This window comes from Electrona antarctica (genome assembly GCF_951216825.1).
Source record: "Electrona antarctica genome assembly, chromosome: 6".
Classification (NCBI taxonomy): Eukaryota; Metazoa; Chordata; class Actinopteri; order Myctophiformes; family Myctophidae; genus Electrona; species Electrona antarctica.
In genome coordinates this window covers 47,088,672-47,100,140 of record NC_136811.1, presented here as the reverse complement: position 1 = coordinate 47,100,140, position 11,469 = coordinate 47,088,672, and the positions used below count along the sequence as shown (strand labels likewise).

The 11,469-nt window shown below is 41.2% G+C and overlaps 1 protein-coding gene across 1 annotated transcript; it reads right to left on the bottom strand.

Annotated features, from left to right (window-relative positions):
• Window positions 1-1,175: 1,175 nt before the first annotated feature.
• Window positions 1,176-5,334, bottom strand: LOC306925706 (uncharacterized protein). Its single transcript, XM_079504719.1, has 6 exons — window positions 5,306-5,334; window positions 4,937-5,023; window positions 3,557-3,733; window positions 2,740-2,881; window positions 2,511-2,641; window positions 1,176-2,303 (listed from the first exon to the last, which is right to left on the bottom strand). The coding sequence occupies exons 3-6, from the start codon at window positions 3,691-3,693 to the stop codon at window positions 2,177-2,179; spliced, it is 537 nt and encodes a 178-aa protein (XP_079360845.1). The 5' UTR covers window positions 3,694-3,733; window positions 4,937-5,023; window positions 5,306-5,334; the 3' UTR covers window positions 1,176-2,176.
• Window positions 5,335-11,469: the final 6,135 nt, after the last annotated feature.

Below are 11,469 nucleotides of genomic sequence, written 5' to 3'. Positions count from 1 at the left end.
TTTATTGTAAAATCATTAAAAAACTTTGATGACAAAAAATATTGGCTTGTTTCCATATTGGAGTCCTTTTGTACTAGCCTACTCAATTCATAGAAAACATTAATGATAGACAAATCAACATTTGCCTGTTATCTACCACATAAGTAGGCCTTATGGAATTCCACATGGAATTGTGGACAAAATATTATCCAACAAACAAAATGTTTTTGATCCGACAGTGGCTAAATCTCATCAGTCTGTGTGCCGAATAAAAAATAGGCCTTATATCATGATAATTCAATGCAATTTAAATAAAGGTGAAGTAAAACAAAAATGCACTAAACCGCGGCAAGTTGGAAAACTGGCGAGTTCTCCGGATACCAATCTCATCAGTCCATGTGCAGTCCAATAATAGGCCTTATGAAAAAGGTTGAAAATTCAATGAATTATGATGAATTGAAAATGGAGCACCCTGATGTAAAGAAGTCTGAGCTTTTTCTGGTTTTATCCTCATAGCAGTCTTTGTATCGACATGTGCTTTCTTTTGAAATGTACCCATTCTACAAACTGAATAAAATGTTCAATCAATCAAACTCTTTTAATGGTGGCACATCAAATCTAAATGAATGATTTCTGACACAACTGTGGTGTGTCAAAGGGTGTGACCCTTGCTTGCTAGCAAAATATTGGCATAGGCCTGTCAAACAATATTAGGCCCTGCTAGTAAATACAATGTAGGCTATAACAAAAACACCAAGATCAAGTCTTTTGGGGAAAAAGTCTCTCATATATTTCAACTTTTTCTATATAAAAGCCCTACTACGAGTGAGACACAAAAGGAACAAAAATAGCCAATCTAAGTAAAAACTCATGTCTCAATTTTATTGTCTGCTATTTTTGAAAAATATAGGATAATAACTACATTGGATCCATTAGGAACACAGGTTATTTTTTCAACGTCCTGTAAAGTTATGCTTTTGGACATGGTTTCTGAGTGTCAGCTACAATATATATATATATATATATATATATATATATATATATATATATATATATTTTACATTTTATATAAACAGAACATCTAACATTTACTAATTCAATCTGTAGAAGCCATTTGTCAGAAATAAAATCAAACCATCACTGATGCAACATGGGCATGTGGTTTATGCACTAAAAAAATTAATCCATTGTCCATGCAATGTTTCAGCATTTCTTATTTATTCAAAAATAAAAAGAAAGTGAACAAATAAAATAAATAATGGCTCACACTGCCCTGTGCTCTGGTAAAAACACCCATGAGCATATTGGTCCTAATGAACCATAAAGGATATGAACATTTGTTTTGACAAACATAGGAGTACAGACAGACAGAAAAGGCATTTGAACAGAGTGTACTGGAACTTTTCAGCTGTGTCAAAACATGGAAGTGTAGGGGTCGGGGGAATTAACTATGTACATAGTGCACCATCACAACATCTTTCAATTACACACCCCATGAAGCCTTGTGTTTGTTTTTGTCGCATTCCTGAGTCAATAATTTGATGACAATGTCAATTTAGTCTGCTAGTGAGTCTCCTATATTGACCCAGGAATGCAAAGGAAAACAAACTTACAAAATCTCCATGAATTCAAAGCTTAAATTGGTGTGTAATAAATAGGTCAATTTGGAATTTAACCTGAGCAAGATACAATCGGATTACAATCTGATTACGAGGTAGGTCTGATTCAACATGGGGTTTGTGGACCATTACGGGTCTGTAACTCTCAAAGAGTGTACAAATGTAACCAAATGGACCCATACGGGTATACAAATGTACAAATGTAACCAAATGGACCCAAACGGGTATGCAAGTCTGACTGTACAAATGGAAGCAAATGGTCTGAGAGTTAATAACAGAGCATTTCACACAAGATTGAATGTTGTTGAATGTCCAATTTGTACACTCAAGAGTTACAGCCCCGTAAGCGACCATTCGGACACCTGGTCCGCCCCGAAAACAGAAAGAAACAGCGGGTTAAATGATAATAAAGAATGATTAGTCTGCGATGGAAACCTAATCAGCGTTCCCTGGCCTTTAGGCAAGAGGGCAGACACGCTGAGAGACGGTATCTCCTACAGACTTCATGGCAACATAAGTTGGCGTGGCCTGTACAGGCAGGCTGGAGGCTGGCTACTTCCTGGTGAGGCGCCAGTGGTCTAGCATTCGATGCCAGTGGCAGCTTGGGCGGAGGAGCAGTGGCCTTCTTTTGCCACGCCAAACTCGCATAGCTTTCCCGGTGACATTAACAGTCTTGGCGGCGCCCCCTCCAGTCTGGCCGTTGGGCTGTCACGATAGCAAATATAAGTTGTGATTTGTAATCACAAAAAGCACAGGGCGGATATGACAAATGAAATAGTTGATCTACAAGCAGCTACAACACGTCACAAAGTTTGTTGATCAACAATTTCAAAACAAAATTATGCAAGAATAATAGCGATTATCTTCAATAATTGAGATTAGAAGATTATGTAATAAGTGTGACAGGCTTACCGGCTGGCCTCTCGGCTGGCTCTGTTGGCCGTGGCTGGAGGTTGGCGAGCAGCTGAAGTCAGGGGGAAGTCGCAACGGCCACATGGTCTCTCGGATGGCCTTGTGCATGTGTTGGGCCTGCACCGGATCCCCTGCAAGGGGGAGCGGGGAAAACAAATAAGTAAAGAGCAGTTGGTCCAAACAGCATAGAAGTAGAGCTTGCTTTGGCACTGGGTTGGGCTTATCTCACCTGTTTGGCTGCGTCCATCAGAGCTGCTGCTTCCTGCTTGCCCGTCTGCTGCACCATCTTGTAGATTGTAGAAGATACCGTCTGGATCTTGGAACAGGACATAGGGCTCATCGTAAGCGTCGATCTGTCCCACGCCCAGCACCTGGGGACAAAGTGTCAAAGACGGTTATCCTCCACACGACTGTGTGCTGCATTATCTCATTGAACTACTAACACAAAGTGGATGCTGAATTGATGCAGTGTGTCTATTTTAAACATTTCAACATTCATCTGTTGTGGTAAACATTTTGGCACAGATTGATTAATAGCAAAAGTGATGTGTTATTGCTGCTGTGGAGAAGAGGATCTCACCAGGATTCGATCGCTGTCTATGATTGTGTTGAGGGCAAGGCGGTGAGCGACGGTGAGCACGGTGCATTCCCTGAACTTGTCTCGTATGGTTGGCTAATAATAATAATAGTGGACCCTCAGAGGTCCTTGACGTGGTTCCAGGGGCCCGCCGGCTAAATTTGTTATTATAGCAACATCAGTGTAGCCACTTTAACCATATTTTACACTCTGCCTATTTGAAAATATAGCACGTCTCACAACGCATCGCGTTGCAACATGCTCACAACATGTTATCGTGCGACATGTTGTGAGCTTGTAGATCCAAACATTTTTGAAAAATTGTGACAATGTTTGACAATTTTTACAATATCTTTTCAGATGGGGGACTGCAACAAATTACCGTAGATATCTATGTGGGGGTCCTTCACATGAAAATGTTTTTGAGAACCATGGGGCTAGATGGTGTGCATGTTTAAGTTAGTGGTACCTGGGCTGGGGTCCACGTTGGCCGTAGCCTCGTCGATGATGAGGATGAGGTTCTTCCTCAGTACAGCTCTGGCCAGACACAAGCTGCCGCTGACCCACGCTGAAGTTGGAGCCTGACTCGGCCAGAGCAGTCTCCATCTTACCTAGGCAGTTCCTCCACCAAAGAATTCAACTGGACCTGAGATGGGGAGACACAATACAAATGTGAGTCTGGAAAAACCTTGAATGTTAAGCTGCGTTCACAATAACAGTGAAAAATCTACAAAACGACCAATCATACATAATTGAAGGGTGGGGTGACCGTGAAATCGGGCGAGTTTGAGAATGAGTGAAGCAATCAAGAAAGAAAACGGGACGTGTGTAATGTACAGATCTGAACTGGCACGTACGGAGTGCAACACATACTCTCTCCCCATGCCTTTGGCCTGGTGGAGACAATAAATTCCAAAAGTTATAATAGATAAATAATCTGTGTGTGACTGTGTGTGTGTGTGTGTGTGGGACGAATGTCCCAACTCTCCCGGTTCTCTAGAGCAGGGGTTCTCAACGTTTTTGGCTGGGGACCCCCGGAGATGCTTTGGCAGTGTCTCGGGACCCCCGCCCGACCCAATATAAATTGACTGCTACAATAACCTTAATAATAGAGACAATACACCATAAATAAATACTGAAACCAGATATAATCATTAGGGAAGGTGTATGTATGTACTATATGTAAACTCTTCATTTCCATTTTCCAGCCATTCAGTTGCAGCAATTTTTAATATATATATATATAATTTGGGGAACCCCCCAAAATAATTTTGACGACCCCCAGAGGGGTCGCGACCCACGGGTTGAGCACCCCTGCTCTAGAGGTTCTGTAAGTAGGAAGTTGGGGTGCCTAAAATCAAGAAAACAGTGAAACAACATGAACACATGCAGATACTCTAGAGCAGGGGTGGGCAACTGGCGGCCCGGGGGCCACATGCGGCCCCCACCTTCACTTAATGCGGCCCGCAGGTTAATATCAGAACACTGATATAGTATTGATTGCAGCTTTTACAATTCCAAACATGACCCACTTTAATTACTTAGTGACTAGTATTCAAATATTGTCTTTTGGTGTAAATGTAGTTATGTTAACAGCTCATAAAGTTAACAACTATAACTAAATGCATTTCAAATTCAATAAAAAGGTTACTTTTCAGGATTCCAATTAAAAAAATAGCAAAACATTATTCAGGATTTCAATTCAAATATAGCAAAAAATAGCTGATCTACAAGCTCAAAACGCGTCGCAGTGCACGCGTTTTGAGCTTGTAGATCGGGGACAGTAGTATGACGTGGCTGTTGAAGACCCTCCAGGTGGGGCAAATTATCATTATTAGCCAGAACTTACCAATTGCAATTTAGAGCAGCTGGACCACAGCTCCAGTAGAGAAAAGTTTGGTGTGCAGTGTTGTAATTGTTCAGATGTGCGTCCAATCTGTCCATGGAAATGCAAGTGAGTCATATTTAGTTAGTTTCATGCTGTCCTATGTTTTTATATAAGTTAAGTTGATATATGCATATTTGATTTTTGTATTTGTTTGTTTCAGAGCATGTGAAAAAACAGGCCTCATCTTTGCACCACAGAGCTCTGATCAACTCCACAGAAGTTTCATGCACCTTGAATCAGCTTCAGTCTACACTCAGTTTTAATGGCGTTACAAAACACAAAAGAAAAGAACATTGTTATGTATACGACTGTGTGTATATGGATATGTACCTGAACACAGCTGTGTGGCTGGCCTGTTGGTAGAGGACCGCTCCACATGTGCCACTTCATCGGCGTAGTAGCGCATATCCATGCTTCACAACAAAGAACCTTTCGGTCGTTCAGGGTTATGCCATGCTCGTTGTTCCACAGCCATCTCCACACGGCTCAAAAAGAAAAATCTCAAAGCAAATGTGTTTTAATTTACCGCAAAAAAGTTACTAGAGCCAACCTCTGACCAAAGTTAGGACAACAGCGCTGCAAAGAGCAATGATTAGGCTACAGCAAAGGTAAACGCTCCGGCGTACGACTACGAGAGCCAAGGGAACCACCAGCGGACCCTAACAGGTCCATTTGGTTCCATTTGTAGAACATTCTCAAAGGAAATGCTTTAAATGTGTGCTTTAAATATGAAGCCTCGGCGGGTTGATATAAATTCTCTACGGAAAGCGGCCCAAAAACGCCCAGACAACGGTACCCAAATAAGTGGTAGATGTAGGAACGGAACTCTGTCTATCTACGATGAAATCATAAAAAACCCGATAAAGAATGGACCGGACAACAAAGGGAAAGAAAGAGAATCGAAGGTAATTGTAAATATAAATGAGAACTCGCACATGGATAAATTTGCAAAGCATACAGACGGGCACAGATCCCGACAAATGTCTCGCAGTGTTGTACAAACAACAGAAATGAAGAGGTCAATGCCCATGGCAATGAGCCATGCCCACAGCTCCGCGGTCAGAATGAAATTACAGTAAATACAGGCGAGAACAACCAACACAAAAAAGATATATTCATATAATAAAAAAAAATATTATCAATAATATCATCGAAGGCGCGGTTGCGGATTAGGCCTACTATTGTGTGGAGGCCCAGAAACCATCTAGTAGCGATGAAGCCTTGGCGGGTTGATAGAAATTCTCTACGGAAAGCGGTCTTACAACGGTACAGAAACAAGATGAAGAGAGTGTAAAGGAAAGATGAGAAACGTTCCTCTGCTTGACGCTTGACTCGCTTGAGTAAAAGAGAAGAAAGGGGGGCAACAAAGCCGGGAAATAAAGAAATTAGGTGGTAAATAGAAATTAAAGAATGTATTAAAGGAATAATTTCATAAATGATTACAGTAGTTAGTAGTAAAGTAGTTAGTAAAAAAAAAAGTCCATTCGCTGGCGTTCATCACGACACGGGTGACAGTAGGCTACAGGTTTACCCCTCCTGAGTGGTTTTTGTGATTGCTGTGCCCTACAATGGCCTACATGGTGTTTGGAGGGTGGAGTCGAGTGGAGATTGGAGGAGTGGCTTGTTTGGAGGCACACCTGGGCCTCATCTCTTTTTTTTAAATCTTTTTTTCTTCTTTTCTTCTCTTTTTTCATTGAACAAGCCGTTTGTACTTAGACATGCATGGCTTAATCTTTGAGACAAGCATATGCTACTGGCAGGATCAACCAGGTAGTAAACCTGTGATGAACACCACTTCTAGCCTGGCTAATAAGCCAGACTCAAATCACACTGTCACCCATTTGCCATCCGTCACCTCCATGTGCTGAACCCTTTGTTTGTAGCTACTAGCTAGCATTTCAATCCTGTGTTCCAAGTCTGTAGGCTGTGTGCCATATGCCTTATGCTGCTGAGTGCTTGATAAGGTAACTTTAATACTGAGTGTTTAAAGACAAGGGAAGCTTGGTAGGGGGGTGCTGCCATTTAATTTGTTTTTGACTTTGTTTATGTTTAGTTAGGGAGCTTAGATTGTCATTTTTGTTTGGAGTGCCGTAGCTTAACTCTTTTCCTTTTCAGGTAGGGTGGAGTTTTGTTTGTTGTTTTGGCCTTGGCCTCCCCGATGATATGCTTTCCCTATTGACATTTTCTATCAACTTCTGTAACCTCAAGATTATTAATAAATGTTCACTTTTTTTGGTTACTCTGGTTTGTGTTACTTTTTAGTTGTGTTACTCCTTAGCCTCTAGACTCCATATAAGGTCGTAACAGGGGTTACCTGGAAAAAAATCTCCCCCCAAGGGGTACCTCGGCCAATAAAGTTTGGGAACCCCTGACAGACAGTGTCGTTTAGTCAAATGAAACTTTATTTCAATAAATCTTCACAAATTATATAAAAACCCCAAACATGAATAACAAAAGACAAATACATCTACAAGTTGGATATTTACATACATACTGTGTGTCTTTAAAAAAGGCTTCTAATATATCTCAACAGGATGTCTTTAACAAATGTCACTGTACATAGTGTAGTCTCAGTACTGTAATGGGCAAAGTACTACTAGTCAGCTCTGTATCAAATGATACAGATTTAAGATGTTTTTCTTTTATTGGAGAAAGTTAGTTTTCTTACTCAATAGACAATGTAGGAGCCAAATCCTTATATTCAATTATATTATATATTTATTGGCCCTCTGGTGGTGGTGATGTGTCAACTAATGAAGTCTGCTCTCTGCCCACTGCAGGATACCTTATAAGGAACTCTATGTCACAATAGGGGCGTGACAGACTGGCAAGCAGACAGTCTTTTGACCTTGCCTGTTTGGTGTGAAGGATTTTGTGTTACTTTATTTGTTTTATCCTACAAGTTTAAGTTTTCCCGTTTTTGCATCCCTGTAAAGGAAGAAATAAACAACTTTAATTTAACACCTGAACCAACCTGGAATCATTCTATTATTTTATTCAAACAAAGCAAGCGTCTTTAGCATGTTCAGTCTGCCCAAGAAGTGGCTCACACTAAAGGAGAAAAGTGTTTCAACAACGGATAAGTGGTCACTACATTAGTCAAAAGACTCGCTTTGGAGTTTTCGAGGAAAAAGGAAAGGATTGCTGAAGATGAGCAACTGTTTGAACGGCGGACAGCGGGGGCTGAGACAACAAAGGACAACAAAGGACAAGATGGTGGTGCGTGGTAAATAATGAAACTTTTAAAACAAATCATAACGAAGAAAATATAAACTGACACTGAAAACTGTGAAGGAATTGGATAAAGGAGGACTTGAAGTTCATTTAGGAGCGCAAAAAAATGACATTTGGTGCACAGTGACGGACATTAATTTATTTAACTTAATTATTCTTCAACTGCATTAAAAAGTGCGCTAAACGCCGCCCCTCTGAATTGCAATGGATTGAAAACATAAAGAGCGTGTGTAGGCTATATTGCCCTGCCTTTGTGTTCATACAACTTGACAACATGGATGAAAATGGATCAAACAAAGGAACGGATGGAACTGAACAAACTGTTGCGGTGTCACTGGTCACCGTGAGTGCCAATGAACCTGAAGTTTCTCAAATGGACGGAGAACACATTGCAAAAATGCGCTCATCGCGCAAATACAAACTCTCCCCACTGACGCGGAGAATGAACATTATAAAGGAGTTGATGAAAGACAATATGGTTACAGAGGAATTGGATGACAACGTGCACAAGTAGGCTACAAATCACTGTTGGATGATTTTAATGATGCGCACGTGTCTTATCAAGCACTGCTAAAGGGGTCCGAGGAAATTAATGAAAGTGAGAACTGGTTTCAAACAAAAATGAGCAGCATAAATTAATTTATTGATGATGTTTTGAAATGGAGGTCTGGCCTGACAACCAGACCTGATGATCAAGATATTGCTCTTGGGGACAGTGCGTCAGGTGCCTGGAGATCCAAGCACAGCTCAAATACTGGTGCGTCAAGCAGGTCTAAAGGCAGCGCGCACTCCAGTGTATCTTCTGCTCGCATACACGCAGAAGCCGACAAGGCTGCAGCAATTGCGAAATTAAAGGCATTAAAAGACAAACATGTGTTGGAGGAGGAAGAGGAGAACCTCAATAAACAAATGGAGCAAATAAGAAAAAGAAAGGAAACCCTTGATGTGCAGGCTGACTTGGATGCAGCCACTGCTAAAATAAATGCTCTTACTATTGTGGAAAGTCATGCTCAAAGCGCTCAAACTCAAAGCGCACCTCCACCAACAACGGATGGAATGAATGAATATTGTGACAAAGACGGCGACATACACATGATACCTGAAAAGGAAAAGGATGACACAAAAAAGGAAACGGTGCATAAGAGCACTACACATACACAAAGTGTGCGCCCAAAAGAATCACAATTTCGTTTATTTCCCAACTCATATCCACAGGGAAAGCCACCTAAATCATCAGAATATTATATTCAAAAACAATATGGTGGCATGCAGCCTGAGAAACCACTATATTCCATGCAGGACAGAACCCAATCACATGCATCACAATTCAAAGATGACACTAAAATGCCCAAGCCACAACCCCCAGTGCATGATGCAACTCTGTACAGTATTTTGCAAAAACAAAATGAAATAACTGCCTCTCTTGTAAAACGGCATCATAATTCCTCTTTGCCTCAAAAAGACATCAAGGTATTTGAAGGTGATCCAGTTGAATATAGATCATTTATGAGAGCTTTTGAGTATTTTATTGAAGCCAAAACAGCCTCTGGCAGAGACAGGTTGTACTATTTGGAACAGTACACAAGGGGGCAGTCAAGGGAACTTATCAGAACATGCCTGTACATGGAACCAGAGAAGGGGTATCATAGAGCTAAAGAGCTCCTCCAAGAGCATTATGGCAATGAATTCAAAATCGCTAATGCATATATAGAAAAGGCCCTGTCATGGTCTTCTATTAAGCCTGAGGATCCTAGAGCTTTGGAGGCATTTGCTTTATATTTAAGAGGATGCTGCAATGCAATGGAGGAAATCACATATATGGAGGAACTGGACTTGTCGTCCAATTTAAAAGCTCTGGTCACCAAGTTGCCATATAAAATCAGAGAAAGATGGAGATCTGAAGTCTGTGAGCTACAGGAAAAGCGTAACAGCAAAGTCAGATTTTGTGACCTGGTCAGGTTTCTTGAATATCAGGTGAAGATCCTCACAGACCCTGTATTTGGCAATATTCAAGACCCAACTGCCCCAAAAGCTCAGAAACAAAACACATACAAAAAGCCCAAATCCACTGGCAGCAGCTTCGCCACCAGCATAAGCAATATCGACCACAATTCCCACTCACCCCAGTCACAGCACAGCTCTCAAGCGGCAAATAAACGTTTCTGTCTGTTTTGTTCAGGTACCCATACAATGGATGAATGTCAAACATTCAAGAGGAAACTGCACAGAGACAAAATCACCTTTCTGAAGGAAAGGGGAATATGTTTTGGATGCCTTGTACAAGGACACATGAATAATCAGTGTTTTAAACGCTTGTCATGTAAAGAGTGCAAATTTAACCATCCAACTGTGCTCCATATAGGAAAGAGAAAGTGGACAGACACAACTGAAATGTCTGAAAATGAAACCGCACAGGCGAGTGCATCTCCCAAAGCATGTGGTCATATTGGGGCCGGTGAAGAGGAGTGTGTGCTATCTATTGTGCCTGTTAAAGTGAAATCTAACAAAGGAAATCAAATAATACAAACCTATGCATTTCTTGACCCTGGCAGTTCAGCCTCATTTTGCACAAACAGTCTCATGCATCGGCTGAACATTAGAGGAAAAAGAACCAACATCCTTCTCCGTACCATGGGTCAAGAAAAGACTGTCAGTAGTCATATAGTAACAGGTTTGGAGGTGAGTGAGCTTCATGGCAACACCTTTACAGCCCTCCCAGAAGTCTACACCCAGAAAGCCATGCCTGTTACAAAACACAACATTCCCAACCAGTCAGATATATCGAAGTGGCCATACCTCAAACACATCAAACTTCCCAACATAGATGCGGACATTGGCTTGCTGATCGGCACAAATGCACCTAAAGTGATGGAACCACAACGGGTCATTAACAGCCAAGGAGAAGGCCCGTATGCAGTAAGGACACTGCTAGGATGGGTGGTCAATGGTCCACTAAGAGGAGGAGGAGGTTCAAAGGCCAACAATACAGTCTCTGTCAACAAGATTTCAGTAGTTGACCTTCATGATTTGTTGATCACACAATACAACACTGACTTTGTGGAAAAATCCTATGAAGACAAAAAGGAAATGTCAATAGAGGACAAACAGTTTTTGAAAATTGTTGAAGATTCAACCACAATGGTGGATGGACATTACAGTTTCAAACTACCATTCAGGAGCCATGATGTTACACTGCCAAACAATCGGCAGGTTGCAGAACAAAGACTTTTGAGCTTAAAAAGGAAGTTCTTGAAAAATGC